The sequence below is a fragment of the Muntiacus reevesi genome, chromosome 5, assembly GCF_963930625.1.
Source record: "Muntiacus reevesi chromosome 5, mMunRee1.1, whole genome shotgun sequence".
Lineage (NCBI taxonomy): Eukaryota > Metazoa > Chordata > Mammalia > Artiodactyla > Cervidae > Muntiacus > Muntiacus reevesi.
Window position 1 is genome coordinate 18,429,626 of NC_089253.1, and position 20,860 is coordinate 18,450,485.

General features: G+C 37.4%; 1 protein-coding gene across 1 annotated transcript in view; it reads left to right on the forward strand.

The window, feature by feature from the left end:
- LOC136169203 (glycerophosphodiester phosphodiesterase domain-containing protein 4-like) overlaps window positions 1-20,860 on the forward strand; it is a 116,411-nt gene that overhangs the window by 11,908 nt on the left and 83,643 nt on the right. Inside the window, exons 2-3 of the mRNA XM_065937017.1 lie at window positions 1,578-1,743; window positions 5,566-5,597. Of these exons, the coding sequence (XP_065793089.1) occupies window positions 1,578-1,743; window positions 5,566-5,597 (198 nt within the window). The remainder of the gene's footprint in view (window positions 1-1,577; window positions 1,744-5,565; window positions 5,598-20,860) is intronic.

A 20,860-nucleotide genomic window follows, 5' to 3' on the forward strand; every position in this document is an offset into this window, starting at 1 on the left:
TTTAATTGCTACCTAACCTCAATGGGTGCAACCATTTCAAGGGACATATAAGATAAGAGGAGGAAGTATTCAGCTGAATCTGTTGGTGAGGAATATGTGGTGATGATCAGTAAAGACTTCCTGAACTGAGTCTTACACCAACAAGAAGTGTTAACTGGGTGAAAGCTGGAGATGGGAAATGGGTCAGCCTTGCAGTAGGGAAAACATGAAGAAAGGTACATAATGGTATAGGAGAGTAGTACAAGAGATTTGGTTTTGCTGGAGTTTCAATATGAATGAGGATGAAGGGGAGTTGGGAGAAGATGTAGCTGGAGAGAAAGAAAAGATCTAATTGAAGGAGCTTAAACTTTAACCTTTGGAATGAATTTTAAACATATTCAACTTTGCATTTTAAAAAGATCACTACTTGAATTTGGGGAAGTAGTGAGATTCTTTGGGAGTCTACTAAGTAACTACCTTAACAACTTAACCATAGTAGTACTACACAAGGAGTTGCTTAGGGGCCTAGTGGACATTGAAATCAACAAGGGAATGAGTAGGAGAAATAAATAGAAGTGAATAGGAGGTATAATAACCAGAATTTGTTTGGTATAAATGGGAGGGGTGTTGCAAAGGAAAGTAAGCTATTAAGAATGAGGCGTCCATTTCAGATCTTGTCATTCATAAATTTGGAGGCACAGAAGATGGAGTAGATTTGAAGGTAAAGATCATTCAGGTTAAGGTTTACTGAGTTTGAGGTGTCTACAGAAGGACATTCAGACAAAGATGACCAGTAGATTGATGGATGTAAGAATCTAGAGCTCAAAATGAGGTCAGAGCTAGAGAAATAGCCAGAAGAATCAGATATTAAAGAAAGCTAAAACAAGTCCATTTTTGAAGCAGGTTAGTGAAGAAAAGCTTCCCAGGTGGCACAGTGGTAAAGAATCCGTCTGCCAGGGCAGGAGATGCAAATAACACAGATTCGTTCCTCGGTCAACACGATCCCTTGGAGGAGGAAATGGCAACCTGCTCCAGTATTCTTGCCTGGAAAATTCCATGGACCTAGTGGAGCCTGGCGGGATATAGTCCATGAGGTCACAAAAAGTCCAAGGTGACAGAGCCTGCAGTGAAGAAGAAGAAAAAGAAAGCAAGAAAAATTATTTGAAAAGAAGGGACAATCAGTGACTACGTGGGCTATAAAAATAGTTAATGCCTGAACTAAATGACTGGTTAAAATTAAGTTTATTTTTAAAAGAAGAGAAGGAAACATGGTATACCTTAAAAGACATTTAAAGTGTGGTGCACTGTAAGTTTGGGGTTAACTTTAGATTCAGTCTTGGTGCTTGACTGGGCATTAAGGCCACGCCCCTGGCCACGCCTACCCACAACTGCCCCCTTAGGCCTCGTTCTGCCTGGCCGCCATCTTGAAAGACGTTGGTCTTCTCTACCCTGAATTCTAGATTTAGGTTTGGGATCTTGAAGTCACGTAAGTGTTGAGTCCAGCTCCGTGCTTTCCTTAAGTATCTCTAGAAAGAGGAAGGTACGTTAACACTCTTAAGTTGGCCGGCGTACTTGAGTGAGGCACTGTATCCTATCAGCTCACCGCGGGTGAAGCCGGAGCTGCCGTTATACCCCTGCTGCCGGGAGGTCGCTTGAGAACCGAGGGCTTCCACCTAAGTGGGTCCCAGAAGCCCCACGAAGCCCTACAGCCCCTGGGCAGGTTTCGTGCCTCGGCTTCTCTGGAAGTCCCCGCAGATGTGAAGGGTGCTCTATATATTCTGTCTTGTTTTCTAGTTTTATTTTTATGGCAGGACGTATTTCCGTTTCTCAGTCCTGAGCGGCATGTCCAGGATTTTACCTCAAGCAACTCTGTGAACAGTGGTGCCCTGTACTAAGTTGGGACTGAACATAAGAGCAGTAGGTTTGGGGGAGAAAGGTCGGGGGTTCAGTTTAGGACATAATAAGGTTGAGATGCCTGTAAGAAGTCCAGATGGACATTTCAGTACAGTTTTGATTGTATGGGTTTGGAAACCAGAGAAAAGTTGTTGGAGGGAAATCATGTTGATAAGCCTGTCCCTGTGCTCAGTCGGTCAGTCATGTCGGACTCCTTGCTACCCCATAACTGTAGCCTGCCAGGCTCTTCTGTCCGTGGGATTTTCCAGGCAAGAATACTGGAGTGAGTTACCATTTCCTTTTCCCAGGGAAACAGAGTCTTAGTCTTTTCCTAAATACTACTTAATTTTTATGTGAATTTGGCTACTCTTGACTGTTGGAAGTAAATGTGAAGTATCTGTAGATACATGGTACATGGTTATGGTAATGATTCTGGTTAAAATGCTGACTTTTATTTAGTATTCATGCAGTTTATGTTCCTCCTAGTCACAAAACTTTTGTTCACAACACCTTTTTTGACAGGCCAGCATTTGCAACACCAGTTAGTGAAATTTCATCACCAGTTAAAACTTTTTTCTGATTTTAATTGTGTTTATTTTCCTTTGACCCATAATTTTTTTTTATAAATACAGTGTTTATTTCCTGAAATGTGGAGTTTTCTGATTATCATATTATGATTGATTTCTAACTTGACTGCACTGCAGTCAGAAAATATACCGTTAAATTTCTGTTACTCAACTAGGTTTGTTTTTTCAAGGGGCTTTATGGTTCCATAGAGTCCACTTTAGTTCCTTATAGCTGTTGGATCATATTTGATTATGTATTCTTCAAATAGGACATTTCAGTCAAAACCATGATAATATCAGCAATATTTTCAACTGTGTCCTGTTGTAAGGAGAACAAATTCTTATTTAACTCATTCAAATAACTGTATTTCCATGAAAATAAACATAGTAAAAGAGTTTCCCAATTCTGGAGGGATTGGATAGAAAAGATAAAGGCTTCAACTTTACTTAAAATGGTATAATTTACCAGATTGCCTCAACTGATTACTAGCTTAAGGGGAAAGCTTCCCCTATATCTGGAAAACATAGATTAAAAGCCAGTAATATTTCAGATAAAAATGATAAAAGTTATAACCATATTCATCAGATCACTCCACCCTATATATCTAATCATTGATCTTAATACTTTGTTAACATTTTTATGAAACCATCAGGGTTTCCATTAGAATTTTAAAATTTCGTCTTCTGTTCAGTGGTGTGATCTGAAAGTTATCTAAAACCTGTATTAGTCCTTTCTTTGAGTCTTCTTGAAGATGAAGCATTTTTGAAAAAGCATAAGATGTACTCTGCAAATAGTTAAATAAGCATGGTGACAATATACAGCCTTGTTGTACTCCTTTCCCAATTTTGAACCCATCAGTTGTTCCATGTCTAGTTCTAACGGTAGCTTCTTGATCTGCATACAGGTTTCTCAGGAGACAGATACGGTGATCCAGTATTCCTATTTTTTTTTTTAAGAATTTTCCACAGTTTGCTGTGATCCACACAAAGCCTTTAGCATCGGTATTTTTCTGGAATTTTCTTGCTTTCTCTATGTTCCATTGAAATGTTGGCAGTTTGATTTCTCTGCCTTTACTAAACCCAGCTTGTACCTCTGAAAATTCTTAGTTCATGTATTGCTGAAGCCTCCCTTAAATGATTTTGAGCATTGCTTTGCTAGTATGTGAAATGACCACAATTGTATGGTAGTTTGAACTTTCTTTGGCACTGCCCTTCTTTGGGATTGGAATGAAATCTCACCTTTCCCAGTCCTGTGGCCACTGCTTGGTTTTCCAAATACGCTAGTATATTGAGTTCAGCACTTTAATAGCATCATATTTTAGGATTTTAAATAGCTCAGCTGGAATTTCATCAACCTTCACTAGCTTTTTTTCCTGTAATGCTTCCTAAAGCCCACTTGACTTCACACTCCAGAATGTCTGGCTCTAGGTGAGTGACCACAACATTGTGGCTATCCAGGTCATTAAGACCTTTTTTTTGTATAGTTCTTCTGTGTTCTTGCTACCCCTTCCTAATACCTTCGTCTTCTATTAGATCCTTAACATTTCTGTCTTTTAACATGCCCGTTTAAGTAAATATATTTTACAGTTTTTGTCTCTTAAAAATATTAGTCTTTAGTGAAAACGAAGAATCAAGCAGTTGTGAACATAGCAGAATTTTCTGATTGGCTAACTTATGAACATATTCTACACCTCTAGCAGCATACATTTTCTCATAGCATAGTTTCTTTCCTCAATGTGGTACAAGACATACATCCGATGAACCCGAAGTATCTTTAATATTTCTCTCATAAGACGATAAAAGTAGGTAAACTTAGACTTGTTTAGCAATTAAAGTTGCCATATTTTATCTTATTTAGAAGTGATCTGGATATTTAATGCCTTCCTATCATTGAACATAATTTAGCAAAACTCTAAACTTTAAAATTACCGAATATTTTGAGAGAGTATTTTTAAATAGATAGGCCTAAAATATAATTGGGCTGCCCAAATGGTGCAGTAGTAAAGAACCATCTTGCCAATGCAGGATACATAAGAGATGCAGGTTTGATCCCTGGGCTGGGAAGATCCGTGAAATGGAAAATGGCGACCTACTCCTGTATTCTTGCCTGGAAGATTCCATGGACAGAGAAACCTGACTGGCTACAGTCCATGGGGTTACCAGGAATCAGATATGATGAGCACTTGAGCAGCAGAGCAGCAAATTCATTATTCCTAAAGATTTCACCAAGAAGGTTCTTATGTCATTTACATTTAGTTAAAACAATTTATCAGAGAATAGTTGATTTACTATGATGTGTTAATTTCAGATGTACAGCATTGTCAATCATATATATATATATATATATACACACATACACACATATGCATACACACACGCACACATACATACAACATTCTTTTTCAGATTCTTTTCCCATATAAGTTATTGAAGAATGTGTTCTTTGTGCTATACAGTAGGTCCTTGTTATCTATTTTATATATAGTAGTGTGTATATGTTAACTCTAATTTCCTAATTTATCACTCCCCCCCATGTTCCCCTTTGGTAACCATTAGTTTGAGGTCTGTGAGACATTTACATTTAATTTTCTTAAAAGTTTCATCATATCAAATTTTTCTTGCAGAAACATTTTGCAACAGAAAGAATTTAACTTTAACTTTTAGTTAAAGTAGATACAATAAAAGTATTGGACTTAATGTTGGTGACAGTAAAGATATGCCTACGTTAATTAAATCAATCTTAAACTAATATTAATACCAGATGTGAATTTAATACTCAATATTTACCAGCTATCATGAACCTGAAGTTCATTCAGGTTAGGTTTTTTCCCCCATGTTTCTGAGAATTTATATAAGTAATTGATTTCCTATAAGCCAGTTAAGTAGAGCTCAATTATAAATTCATTTTGTTAAAAGCATTCAGAGGTAAAGATATGTCACACTTATAAAGTACACAAATACATACCTAGAGACCTCACACCTTCATTTAAAAACTTAGTCATTAATTAGGTATTACAGTATAAAGCAGTTTGTAAAACAATAGAAACAAAAAAGTTGGGATAAGTTCTGTTTCCTCCGTTGAGTTTAAAAGACCTCTTCATTCCCCCACCCCTCTTTCTCTGTCCAGATTTAAATTCTAAAATTAATCCTTCGTCCAAGGTAAGGAGCAGCAGCTGCGCTTTGCTGGAGCAGCCGTGAAGAGATACCCCACCTCCAAGGTAAGAGAAACCCAAGTAAGACGGTAGGTGTTGCGAGAGGGCATCAAAGGGCAGGCACACTAAAACCACAATCACAGAAAACTAGCCAATCTGATCACAGGACCATAACCTTGTCTAACTCAATGAAACTAAGCCATGCCGTGTGGGGCCACCCAAGACGGACGGGTTATGGTGGAGAGCTCTTACAGAATGTGGTCCACTAGAGAAGGGAATGGCAAACCACTTCAGTATTCTTGCCTTGAGAACCCCATGAACAGTATGAAAAGTCAGAATGATAGGATACTGAAAGAGGAACTCCCCAGGTCGGTAGGTCCCCAATATGCTACTGGAGATCAGTGGAGAAATAGCTCCAGAAAGAATGAAGGGATGGAGCCAAAGCAAAAACAATACCCAGGTATGGATGTGACTGGTGATAGAAGCAAGGTCCGATGCTGTAAAGGGCAATATTGCATAGGAACCTGGAACGTTAGGTTCATGAATCAAGGCAAATTGGAAGTGGTCAAACAGGAGATGGCAAGAGTGAATGTCGACATTCTAGGAATCAGCGAACTAAAATGGACTGGAATGGGTGAATTTAACTCAGAACCATTATATCTACTACTGTGGGCAGGAATCCCTTAGAAGAAATGGAGTAGCCATCATGGTCAACAAGAGTCCAAAATGCAGTACTTGGATGCAATCTCAAAAATGACAGAATGATCTCTGTTCGTTTCCAAGACAAACCATTCAATATCACGGTAATCCAAGCCTGTGCCCCAACCAGTAACACTGACGAAGCTGAAGTTGAATGGTTCTATGAAGACCTACAAGACCTTTTAGAACTAACACCCAAAAAAGGCATCCTTTTCATTATAGGGTCCTAGAATGCAAAAGTAGGAAGGCAAGAAACACTTGGAGTAACAGGCAAATTTGGCCATGGAGTACGGAGCGAAGCAGGGCAAAGGCTAATAGAGTTTTGCCGAGAGAACACACTGGTCATAGCAAACACCCTGCTCCAACAGCACAAGAGAAGACTACACATGGAAATCACCAGATGGTCAACACTGAAATCAGATTGATTATATTCTTTGCAGCCAAAGATGGAGAACTCTATACAGTCAGCAAAAACAAGACCAGGAGCTGACTGTGGCTCAGATCATGAACTCCTTATTGCTAAATTCAGATGTAAATTGAAGAAAGTAGGGAAAACCACTAGACCATTTAGGTATGACCTAAATAAAAAACTTTATGACTATACAGTGGAAGTGAGAAATAGATTTAAGGGACTAGATCTGATAGAGAGCCTGATGAACTGTGGACGGAGGTTCGTGACACTGTACAGGACACAGGGATCAAGACCATCCCCATGGAAAAGAAATGCAAAAAGGCAAAATGGTTGTCTGAGGAGGTCTTACAAATAGCTGTGAAAAGAAGAGAAGTGAAAAGCAAAGGAGAAAAGGAAAGATATTCCCATTTGAATGTAGAGTTCCAAAGAATAGCAAGCAGAGATAAGAAAGCCTTCCTCAGCAATCAATGCAGAGAAATAGAGGAAAACAACAGAATGGGAACAACTAGAGATCTCTTCAAGAAAATTAGAGATACCAAGGGAACATTTCATGCAAAGATGAGTTCGATAAAGGACAGAAATGACCTAACAGAAGCAGAAGATATTAAGAAGAGGTGGCAAGAATACACAGAAAGACTGTAAAAAAAAGATCTTCATGACCCAGATAATCACGATGGTGTGATCACTCACCTAGAGCCAGACATTCTGGAATGGGAAGTCAGGTGAGCCTTAGAAAGCATCACTACGAACAAAGCTAGGGAGGTGATGGAATTCCAGTTGAGCTATTTCAAATCCTGAAAGATGATGCTGTGAAAGTGTTGCACGCAACATGCCAGCAAATTTAGAAAACTCAGCAGTGGCCACAGGACTGGAAAAGGTCAGTTTTCATTCCAATCCCAAAGAAAGGCAATCCCAAAGAATGCTCAAACTACCGCACAATTGCACTCATCTCACATGCTAGTAAAGCAATGCTCAAAATTTTCTAAGCCAGGCTTCAGCAATACGTGAACCGTTAACTTGCAGATGTTCAAGCTGGTTTTAGAAAAGGCAGAGGAACCTGAGATCAAATTGCCAACATCCACTGGATCATCAAAAAAGCAAGAGAGTTCCAGAAATACATCTATTTCTGCTGTATTCACTCTGCCAAAGTCTTTGACTGTGTGGATCACAATAACCTGGGGACAATTCTGAAAGAGATGGGAATACCAGACCACCTGACCTGCCTCTTGAGAAACCTGTATGCAAGTCAGGAAGCAACAGTTAGAACTGGACATGGAACAACAGACTGGTTCCAAATAGGAAAAGGAGTATGTCAAGGCTGTGTATTGTCACCCTGCTTATTTAACTTATATGCAGAGTACATCATGAGAAACGCTGGGCTGGATGGAAGAAGCACAAGCTGGAATCAAGATTGCCGGGAGAAATATCAGTCACCTCAGATATGCAGATGACACCACCCTTATGACAGAAAGTGAAGAGGAACTAAAAAGCCTCTTGATGAAAGTGAAAGAGGAGAGTGAAAAAGTTGGCTTAAAGCTCAACATTCAGAAAACTAAGATCATGGCATCTGGTCTCATCACTTCGTGGGAAATAGATGGGGAAACAGTGGAAGCAGTGTCAGGCTTTAATTTTCTGGGCTCCAAAATCACTGCAGATGGTGATTGCAGCCATGAAATTAAAAGATGCTTACTCCTTGGAAGGAAAGTTATGACCAACCTAGATAGCATATTAAAAAGCAGAGACATTACTTTGCCAACAAAGGTCCGTCTGGTCAAGGCTATGGTTTTTCCAGTGGTCATGTATGGATGTGAGAGTTGGACTGTGAAGAAAGCTGAGCACTGAAAAATTGATGCTTTTGAACTGTGTTGGAGAAGACTCTTGAGAGTCCCTCAGACGGCAAGGAGATCCAACCAGTGCATCCTAAAGGAGATCAGTCCTGGGTGTTCATTGGAAGGACTGATGCTGAAGCTTTGTCCACCTGATGCAAAGAACTGTCTCATTAGAAAAGACTCTGATTGTGGGAAAGATTGAAGGCAGGCGGGGAAGGGGACAACAGAGGATGAGATGTTTGGATGGCATCACCGTCAGTGGACATGAATTTGAGTGAGCTCTGGGAATTGATGATGGACATGGAGGCCTGGCGTGCTGCAGTCCATGGAGTTGCAAAGAGTCTGATAAGACTGAGCAATTGAACTGAACTGAATCTCTGGCTTTGTGGACTGTGTTTGCATTTCAAGAACATGATAGGGTGATAACTTTAAGCCTTTTCCTAGGAATGTTTATCTTCCTTCACGATCAGAATTTTGAAAAGATATTTTATCAAGGCAGCTTCTTTAATGGCATATGCAAAAAATCCAAGTATTTAAATGTCAAAAGATCCCCTCCCATCTTGGCCATTTTAGAGTAAGGTTTCCTTCAGTTCTCAGTTAAATAAGTACTTGCAAATATTGGTTCCATACCAATTGGCTCCATGTTCATGAATCAACTGGAATTCCAGTAGGTCACTGCCTGTCTGAGAGCTGGTAGGCTTTAGAAGCCAAATTTCCCATTTTCTTATAGCTTTATTTTAGTATACAATGCAAATCTTTCCAATTTCTTAACCCCTATATAGCCAATTATTAACAAATAAGGTGTTCAAACATAGACAAGACAAATAGGGCCAAAAATAAAACTAGAAGCCAGAAGCCCAGGATATTAATCCAGGTTTAGATTATCTCAGTACCTAAAACATTTTGTATTGTATCTATTAGTGTGGACCTCTATCCCATGATTCTGCCGAATTCCCACCAGCAGGACTTCTAACCCATGATTTAGACAATTTAGGCATAAGTAATTTTTAATGGGTCTTCCCTGGTAATTTTTAGTGAGCTTACCCACCCAAAAGTGTGTTCCAGACCCACAAATTATTTCTTAGCTGTAAAGCAAAATTATGTGCCAAAGGTCAATGGCCCCATGTCCGTGGAAGTCCAGGGAGTGGTCCCTGGACCCAGTGGACCAGGCAGCTGCTTGGGCTTATCCATCTGTTGGGCTCATTGAGCTTGCTTGCTCAATACCAGAAAGCCACTAATAAACTATGGGCAAAAAGTCCATCTGCACGTACCTCCTGACTGATTACCAACTTTGTTACAGAATCATTTGCCTGATATGTCGGAAACCAAACACTAAGATGCTGAGGTTTGCAACAGAGACTAAATCTCAGAGCTGGGAAAATAAATCTCAAATCCAGCTTCCTGAAAGTGTGGGGCTTCAGATGTTTATGGGATAAAAAAGTTGGGTGGTCTTGCATGGGAAAAGGTAATCAGAGGTGTGGAAAAGGTGAGGTAACTGGTCTTCTGTGTAGATGTGTCTGAGTTACATTCTTCTTCATGGGATACATGTTCATAAGTGGAGGCAGTTTAGCATGATTATATGGTTAAGTTTGTGGCCTTTTGAAGTCAAAAGGTCACCCACTGGACACTTGTACATGCGCAGTTTTAGGGTTGATGGTCCTGAATAATCAAGCTGGCTCAAATTGGACAGGAACTGACTCTTAAGTTCCTAAGCTACGTGAAGCTTGAAGAGTATCCATTCTGCAAGAAATAATTAAGGAAACTTGCTCATTGAAGGCAGGCTATAAGCAGAGAGTTTTTAAAAACAAGATGTTCTGTTATCTGCTGATCTATAAGACAAGCTTAAGAGTTTCTGTTACTCACCAGTTTCTGGTAATCTTATGGTGCATAGTTTCAGGGTGGCTTTTTTTTTTTTTTAACCCTATGGGACATGGTTTCAATTTCAATTCTTAGATGTTTAACACAATCAGTTGTGTGGCTCAGTATGTGATCACTGTTGATAAATGCTCCATTTTCATTGGAGAAGAATATACATACTGCATATATTGAGTACAGTATTCTATAAATGGAAAAACTAGTTTATTAGTAGAGTTGTTAAATCTTCAGAATTCTTACAGAATTTTTGTCTGCTTATTATATCCTTTATTGAGAGAAGTGTGCTAAATCTCCCAGTATTATTGTGAACTTAGGTATATTTCCTCTAGAGGCTAGGTGATTGGATGCATATATATGAAAAATGATTTTTAAAAGAATCACTTTTCATTATTATGTCCTTCTTTGTCTCTACTAATGTTTCTTTCCCTCAAGGTTTTTTGATATGCTGGTAAACCAGTGAGATACATGATGTCATTTGTTCCCAATTCTCACCCTTTCTTTAGTTACAGCCTTTTCTTCATACCCTTTGCTATTCAAATTTACATTTGCTTCCTACCATAAGTTGATATGCTTTGCTTTTGACTTTGACATGAAGTTATCCCGTAGAGCAAAAGGTTGAATTTGGCTTGTACCTTGGGACTTCTTCTCCTGGACAAGTTCCATCACCATTAGAATATACTCAGGCCACCTGGAGCAGAGTTGTCTGGTCATATTAGCTGAGGCCAGTCTAGAAAAGCAGGATGAATATGTTGGGGTCCTTTAGTGGACCAGAACCTGGTGGTACGGAGTCGATGATAAGAAAGTAAAAGAGAGAAAGAGAGAGAGACAAAAAAAGACCCGGGGACCTAAGCTCTGATGGAGCAAAGGTGCTTTAATGATTTTTCTATGAGTACATATAGGCTGTGGTACAAGAAACTTCTTTCGGGAGTGATAGAGATCAGAAAACCAAACATACAGTAACCGTTACCAAGGGAACAAGGGGTAATCCTAGTCACAAGTTCAGGAGACAATCCATATCTCATGAAGGGGGAGCAAGACTAAGCAGTTTTGTCCTAAAGAGAATGTTTACTGAAGGAGACCCAAGCCTGCCTCACACAGTGACTTCAGTCCCTGGGAGCAGCGTTCTGTTCCGCTTGAAGAGGGACAAAGGACTCATGAGAGACAGCACGTAGGAATCCTCCTGTCAAACACTCCCTGACAATTCCCCCTTATTTATTTATAATATTTGTAAGAAGAGTTCTGACCATCAGAGTTTGTTTAGTTTTGACAATCTTTGCATGAAGGCAACGGTAGACAACAAATATAATTGTTAAGACAATTAACCAAAATTATGGTTCTAGACCCAATGCTATGAGTAAGGCTTTGAAACCATCCTTGTGGGTCTAGCCCAGATAATTCATCAGCTAATTGTTTAGCTAAAGTTCCCATACTAGTGGAAGAGGGCAGATTATTAGAAAAGGTTTCACATATTTCTTTTTTGTAATAACTGTACATTCATAAAGGCATTATCATGTATGTTTTGTAAATGAAACTTGGTTTGTTTCCAGTTGTAGGCACTATTATAGAAATGAACAGGAGTACCTTAAAATTGAGTAGAATTTCAATCACATTTTAGCATCATCTGTTTTTGTACATCTGTTCATTGATCCCCAACCCATTTGATGGCTCTTCTCAGTTCCTGTATTTCTTTTTGAATATCCTCATCTATTTGAGCCTGAGTGGCCCACATAGTATGAGCATCTTTAGTCCAATTTTGGATAAAATTATGTGTTTGAATTGAGGTTTGTAAAGTAACGCTAGTGATGGCAGTAATGGTGCAAATAGTTATTAATCCTATAATGCCAAAAATCAGCCATCCAGTGAATCGTTTAGATCGCTAGAGCAATTTAGTAAATAACTGGGAAGCAAGTCTAGCCTTGGGGACCTTCTTCTCAGGGCCACTGGAGATTTATTGGTAACCATAGATTATGTTGAGATCGAAGAATCAAAAGGGAGTCATCTTTTAAGGAAATAGAGGAGTTAAGACAAGTATATAATTTACAATTTATGCAAGTTACAGAATGTAAAGTCTTATTGAATTGTAAATTTCCTATAGCTACAGCAAAAAGAAGTGAAACATAGGCTTGTATAAAATATGATTGATTATCATGAAAGAAATAATTGCTATAGCTATGATTGGTCCCTGTGAAATGTCTGGTCCAAGTCCCAAGTTCTTTGGTGTTTGCAGCAAGTTTTCAGATGTCCCATTGTTTAGGCCCAGTCTGTTTATCAAGGATGATTAGAGGACAAGGTGGGGGCCATTCCATCGTCAAGCTAGCCAAGAAGTCCTCTGTCATGGTAATGTTCCATTGTAGTATTAGTAACCTTCCATGTTACTTGAGTAATATAATAATACATAGTATTGTTAATATCATCTGAGCAGTTCAATAACCACATACTGTGGGGTCCCCAATTGACAATTGTATGATTAGCTATAAACATTAATTTTCCTGATTTGGCCTGACATTTATCTTAATGAACAGGAATATATTTAAAGTTCTTATTAGTAAACCCTTTGCATAGTGTTCTTTGTTTTTTCTTTAATTCTTTTCCTAAAGTTTTAGTAGTATAAACATGATTCATGGACAAAGAAAGGCCAGTGAGTAATCCAAGAAGCATCAGAAAGTCCTCTTTTGGAGGCAGGGGGAAGGCCTAAGTTTGTCAGCTAACATTTATGCATAATTCTGTTGTGCCCATACACAAAGGAAGGATTTCATAACCTAGAAAGATATTAATTAGTTTTTCTTTTTCTTCAGGATGAGAGGGCCCCTTCAAGTTCCAAGGAGGAGGCATATGTGTTGACTCATTAGTGGATATGATTGATCCTATATCTGTCCATTTTATAACCTACAATAAAAGGAAGGTTAGGTATATAAGCCCAATAAGTATGATCAATCAAGTCAGCCTGAGCGGGGGAAGCAAAAGCATGCAAAGCAAGCATAGTGAAGAAAAATATTTTCAGGATTCTGAGGCATTCCCTTCTGAGAAATCAGATTTTCAGTTTGATTAGTAAGGGTTTTTATCTGTCCCCAAGTAGGGAGATCATAAGTTTGATGATGTCGAGTGCGGCGTTTTTTGGAAATTTTTAAAGTCGCCATGGCTTGTATTGGAATTCTTTCTTCCTGGATTTTTTGCTGTTTCATCTCTAGTCTGAATGCTGGGGGCCCCCTTGGGTTGAATCTTCTGAAAAGGAAGTCATGTGAGCTCGTTGGATCCATCTGGAGAAATAGAAGCATACCCCTTTCCCTGTAAGATTAGTTTCTTAGATTTCCATTGATTAGTTAACCCATCTTGATATCAAATGGGCAAAGGAAAGGAGGTGTCCTTCAATGTTTCAAAACTTTTTTTTTGTTTTTTGTTTTTGTCAAAACATCTCTTTGTGGTAAATTTAAAAATTTAAAACCAATAAGGTTATATTAACAATAGTTATAAAAATAAAGGAAAACGTTAATGATGAAAACATTCTTAGGAAATATTTCAGTCCAAAAGAAAAAATAATCATTCAGAAATCTGTTTGGGACTGGTATTTGGCTGTGGTTTTGAATTAATGGGTTGATTTTCTCTTCATACAGTGTATACATTTTTCCTGATATAAAAAGAAATGGGATTTGACTGTGTTGTAAGTGGTTTGTGTTATTTGGGGCAAAGGATTAGGAGTAACCATTCAAATATTTTTTCCTAAGTGAAATTATTGAAAAGGTGATGCAGAACAACTTGACAAATGAAATGTTGCTCACATCCAAATATATTTGACCTTGTCCTTGAAAAAGAAATGCAGCTTAGCAACTGTTGAGTCTCTCTGTTCAGTGTGTTAAAGAAGATGATTATACTTTCAAGACAGACCTGAAAAGAAGGTGAATATTTTACATTTTTTATATTCTTAGGAACAAATAATTTATTCGGGAAATGGTGTCTTTTTTTATGTTGTTTTTGTTTTGTATTGTGAAATAGGCATTGAAGTTGATGTTGTTTTGTTTTAAGAATCTTACAGATTGGAAACAGAAATAAAGTTATATTATTAATAGTTATAGGCTTAAAGAATATATTACATTAGAATCTAGTAAAGTTTGTTCTGGATAAGAAAGATAAAAGTGTTCCTGTGTATTTCCTCTTATTTAATTTTTATTTGCAGTTACAGTGTGTAATGTGTTTGTTTAATTATGTCTTGTGTTTGTGGATTATAAGGAATGTCTGTAATCTGTTTAATAGAGAATGAATGTATAGAGTTTGAACTGCTTAGAAATATAGGCAGAGCCATTGTCTGTTTTTATAGAATTAGGTGTTCTCATTATCGTGAAGTAAGTTGATAGGTGGGTTATAACATGTTGTGTAGTTTTACCTTAAAGAGGTGTTGCCCCTAGAAAAGAAGAATTTGTATTGATCGAGACATGTAAGAAGGAAGAGAAAGAAAGTTCAGGAGACAATGAGTTACATTTATTTGCCATAAAATTTTCTTTCATTTGTCATAAGCCTTTTTGATATTTTTGTATTCATCATTTTATTTGCTATTTCTTATATCTTTCGATTAAAAGCATATATTTTACTTTAGCAACTATGAAGTGTCTTGTATGTTAGTATTTTATAGACTGTTGAATATATTTATCAAATCATATTATATTATATATATATCCATTCCTATATAAATATATATTTATATCCATTAACAGCTCAAAATCTCTTCAGCTCTTCTGCAAGAAAAACCCCTTGTAAGAGTAAGCCAATGTTCATCAGTTAATGCTTCAAAATCCTACTTCATTTGGAAATGACCCAGCCATTCAACAAACTTCCATTATTTAGTTCAGTACAACTCCAGAAACTAAGTCACTCCAATCCTAAGAGATTGTTTTAGATTATAATAATAGATTATTCTATTAAAAATATAATTATCTAAAAGTTTTCATCTCATTTATATATTTGTATATATATATAAAGAGTTACCTTTTTGTTGACAAATTTAGTTTACCTTAAACCAAGGCATAATGAAAGTATTATATAATGTTGATGACTTAAGACATGTCTTAATTAGATTAACAAATAATTATATTTAAATTATATTTATATTTAAATAAACATATTTAATATTGAAAATTTTTCAGTTCGTGTGAAGTTGAATTTAAATAGAGCTTATTAACTTTATATTATCCAAAAACAAATACATACATTGAGACATAGATAATTTTAGATAGATAGGCATAGTTCTCCATTTCAAATTTAAAAATATCTTTTTGTTTTATTTATTTATTTTGAGTTCCACCAATTTGTTAATGGCTGGAGTCCTAGATAGAGTGGGCTGTGTATCCCAAGGACATGATAAGAGTTAACTTAAGGTTTTTTCTTAGGCCTATTTTTTGTTTCCCAGGAAGAACTGGAGCTCCAAAAAAGTATTTTTTTTTTTTTTTAACAAGTTAACCTTTTCCTAACTGCATGTGCAAGAAGAACTGGTTTTGCAATTTCAAAAAAGACTTTATTTTAATCAGTTTTCTCCGGAGTCTAAAGAATATCATGGCCATTCAGTGTCAAAAATATCATTTCTCCTTTTTGTAGCTATGGTATATTATTAATGATATATGCATGAGGGAATTGCTGTCACATAGGAAGTAAAGCCTTGGTTACAAAATTTTGACAAATACTAGGACTGTTATGGAGAAGGCAGTGGCACCCTGTTTCAGTACTTTGGCCTGGAGAATCCCAGGGATGGGGGAGCCTGGTGGTGCCAAGGAACAGGGACACTGGTATATGTGGCATATCGGGCGGAGTGACTCAGGGACCTATTGAGGTGGGTAAGTACTAAGGCATGGGTCAAACGGCTGGAAAGCCCCATCATTTTCCTACTTTACTTCACCATTTGTTTAAAGTTCAGGGACTTCTGGTTTCACAGAACTGAATAGTCAGTCAACTCAAATGTATTAGCAATAAATTCTTAGGATTGTATATGAGTGGGGTTTTTGTCCTTGATTGGTACATGACACTATCCTGGTGATGAAGCACTGATACATACACAAGTTTTATGTTTTTTTTTTTTTTTTTAATCTCCTATCTCAACAAACCAAGCTCTTCTAAAGTGTATATGACTATTGTTCTTTTAATCCAGTTAGACAGTTGTTATTTGGAGCTTTTAATTCATTACATTAAATGGCATTACTGATAACATTTAGGTTTAAATCTGGCATTTATTATTTTTAGGTTTAAATTTGGTATTTGCTTCATTTATGACTTAATTTTATCTCCTTTGTTGGATTATTATATTATGTCAGTTCAGTTCAGTAATTCAGTCATATCTGACTCTTTGCAACCCCATGGACTGTAGCACGCCAGGCTTCCCTGTCCACCACCAACTCCTGAAGCTTGCTCAAACTCATGTCCATTGAGTTGGTATGCCATCCAACCCTCTTATCTTCTGTCATCCCTTCTCCTCTTGCCTTCAGTCTTTCCCAGCATAAGAGTATTTTCCAATGAGTTAGTTCTTCGCATCAGGTGGCCAGATCTTTTGGAAGTTTATAGTGTATGTCTTTAACTTATCCAAGTCTACCTTCAAGTGGTATTATACCACTTCACATGTAGTAGAGAACTGTACAACAAACAGTATACTTTCATTTCCTTACTTCTGGCCTGTGAAGTATTACTGTCATACATTTTACTTCTACAGTTGTTTTAAGCTGCAGGATTCATTGTTTATACTTGTTCCTTCAAACATTGTTATCTTCTAAGTAGATTTTATAAATAAGAAAATCATTTTTGTATACTACCTATATATTTAATACTTCCAGGGCATCCCATTCCTTTCTTTAAATGTGCATTTCCATCTAGTTTCTTTTTCATTCTTACTGAAAGACTTTCTTTAACTACTGGAAGTCTTTCTTAAAGATTTTAGTTGAAAGTCTTTAAGACTTTCTGTTTCTTTTAATAGAAGTTCTGTCTTTCTACTTTTGAATAGCTGAAAAGATCTTTATTTCACTATCTTTTTTAGAACTCTTTTTGCAGAGTGCTAAATTCTGTTTTAAAATTTTATAAAATAATTTCTTCAGTTCTTTAAAGATGTTACTCTACTGTTTTCTGGCTTCACATTTTTTTTTTTTAAAGAGAACTCATTTTTTGAAAGAATGTACAAGAGTCATTCTTTGAGATTTTCTTTTTATCAGTGTTTTTAAGCATCTTGATTAGGATGTGTTTTATTTTTTGTATGTGCCTTTTCTATGGGGTTTGTGGTGCTTCTTGGTCTGTGGGTTTATAATTTTTTCAACTTTGGAAGATGGTAATTTGTTCAAATATTTTTTGTCCCTTACTTTGTCGCCTCCTCTCTTTCAGCAGCTCCAGTCACATTTATATTAGAATGCTTAAAGTTGTTCTGCAAGTCACAGTTTCTCTTCTTTTTTTAAAATTCTCAAGTTTCTAATCTTTTTTTCTACAGTCTCCTCTTAATCTTAGCAGTGTATTTTTTGTCTCACATGTTATATCTTTCATTTCTAGAAGTTCAGTCTACATCTTTTAAAAGAACTATTTTGCAAAGAATAAGTATTATAAATATCAGTGAAATAAATAACACTTGTTGATATTTGCAAAAAAAATCATGTATTTCCTTCAAATATACACCTTCTTCTGCTGTCTTGAACATGGGATACAATTGTAATGACATTTTAATGTCCTTGCCTACTAAGTCTGTCATTTGAAACTTTCTAAGTTGTTGTTGATTGATTTTTTTCTTATTTAGGGATTGTGAATTTTTGCTTTTTTTTTTTTTTTAAATTATGTATTTACTTTTGGCTCTACTGGATCTTTGTTGCTGCCTGGGCTTTTCTCTAGCAAGCTACACTCTAGTTGCAGTGTGCAGGTTTCTCATTGTGGTGGTTTCTCTCTCTCTCTCTCGTGTGTGTGTGTGTGTGTGTGTGTGTGTGTGTGTGTGTGTGTGTGTGTGTGTGTGTGTGTGGTGGCCTCTCTTGCTGCAAAAGAATGGACTGTAGATTGTGTGGGCTTCAGCACTTGTGGCTCCTGGGCTCTAGAGCACTGGTTCAATAGTGGCACACAGGCTTAGTTGCCAATGGCATATGGGATCTTCCTGGTTCAGGGATCAAACCCATATCTCTTGCAATAGCAGGTGGATTCTTTACACTGAGCCAGCGTGGAGGCCTCTATCAGGAAAAATCCTGATAATTTTCATTGGGTGCTAGGCATTGTGAATTTTGCTTTGTTGGCTGCTTTTTATATTAAAAAAGTATTCTTGATCTGTTCCATAACTTATGTAACCTGGAAATAATATTTTCATTATTTTGAAACTTACCTTTAAGTTTGTCTGGTTAGACGATAGAAGCCTTTAATGTAGGCTTAATTTTTTTCCTACCACCCAGGCAATACCCATCTGAGTATGCTACATGGTGCTATAGGTGTATTACAAGGTTTTGCTGCTCTGGTTTTTAAAACACTTAATGTGAAAGTTATTACCCTAGGCCCTCTTACTTCATTTTAACCTGAAGTGGACATTCAGACTATTTGCTTTTTGCTACAACACTGGAGTGCCTTTCCAAAAAAACCAAAATGGAGCACAACAGAAAGTTTCCATGGGCAGAGATAATTGCCTGATATAAGATCTCTAAGACTATTTTTGGTTCATTAAAAGAAAGTGAAAATGAAGTTGCTCAGTCATGTCCAACTCTTTGCAACCACATGGACTGTAGCCTAACCAGGCTCCTCTGTCCATGGAATTATTCAGGCAAGAGTATTGGAGTGGGTTGTGTTTTTCTTCTCCAGGCAGTCTTCCCAACCCAGGGATCAAACCTGGATCTCCCACATTGCAGGCAGACACTTTACCATATGAGCCACCAAGGAAGCCACATTTCGTTAAAAATTTCCCCCAAATCCATACATTCTTTGAAAGTTCATATGTCTGAGAGCCTTATCTGAGCACAGAAGGATGAGAAAATGCAGTATTGATGTCAAGATGTCCTTAATATCTAGTTGTTGTTGTTTTGCTTGTAAGAAAGCCCTTGTTAGTGAAATGTCATCTCCAACTTCTTGAAACGTCCTTAAAATAAGGGGAAGCACCCTTCTTTGTTCTTTTCTTCTTGTTGTTAGTTGGAATTTGGAATGATAGATACACTTTGAGCAGCCATTTTGTACCCTGAGGAGCCATGTGTTGTAGTGGAAGAGCAAACTGAAAGATGTCTGGGTTCTAATGACATTGTAAAGCAGCATACCACATAATTGCTTCCTTAAACCTTTGAAATTTTTTTGTTGGCAAAAGCAAAAATAAGCTTATTTCAGCCATTGCTGTTCTGAATATTACATAATTCTTAATTGAAGCTAACTCTAGAAAAGCCACATGTGGGAGGAAAAACAAGGGGCAGACACTTGTGTGTCTGAGTAGCTCATTAGTCAAGGATGGTATTTTTTCATATACTTCAACCATGTCTCTAAGATCTCAGGTTATATCAAGGTCATTATTGTTGTTTTTCAGTTGCTATGTTGTGTCCAACTCTTTGTGACCCCATGGACTGCAGCGTGCGAGTCTTCTCTGTCCTTCACTATCTCCTAGAGTTGGCTCAACTCAAGTCCATTGAGTCAGTGATGCCATCCAATCAAGAAAATAAGATCTGTCACCATTTCCACTTTTCTCCCTTCTATTTGCCATGAAGTGATGGGACTGGGTGCCATGATTTTAGTTTTCTGACTGTTGAGTTTCAAGCTAGTGTTTTCACTCTCCTCTTTCACCCTCATCAAGAGGCTCTTTAGTTCCTCTTAACTTTCTGCCATTAGAATGGTATCATCTGCATATCTGAGGTTGTTGATATTTCTTCTGGCAGTCTTGATTCCAGCTTGTGTTTCATCCAGCCTGGCATTTCTCATGATGTACTCTGCATATAAACTAAATAAACAGGGTGACAATATGCAGCCTTAATGTACTTCTTTCAAGAGCATATTGGAGAAGGCAGTGGCACCCCACTTCAGTACTCTTGCCTGGAAAATCCCACGGGCAGAGGAGCCTGATAGGCTGCAGTCCATGGGGTCGCTAAGAGTCAGACACAGCTGAGCGACTTCACTTTCACTTTTCACTTTCATGCATTGGAGAAGGAAATGGCAACCCACTCCAGTGTTCTTGCCTGGAGAATCCCAGGGACGGGGGAGCCTGGTGGGCTGCCGTGTATGGGGTCGCACAGAGTCGGACACAACTGAAGTGACTTGGCAGCAAGAGCATATTACTGTTTTAATAACACATTCCATATATATTATCTAGTTTGAATTTTTTCAACATCTATTAGTTAACTAGGGTAGAGAACATGGTACCATTTTAGCAGTGAGAATGCTAAACTTAGAATGATGCAATATCTGCAATAAACACTCACCTAGTTAGTAGGAAAGATAGGATGAAGCTCTACTCTTCTACATCAAATCCAGTTCATCTTCCTAGATTATGATCTTTTGAAA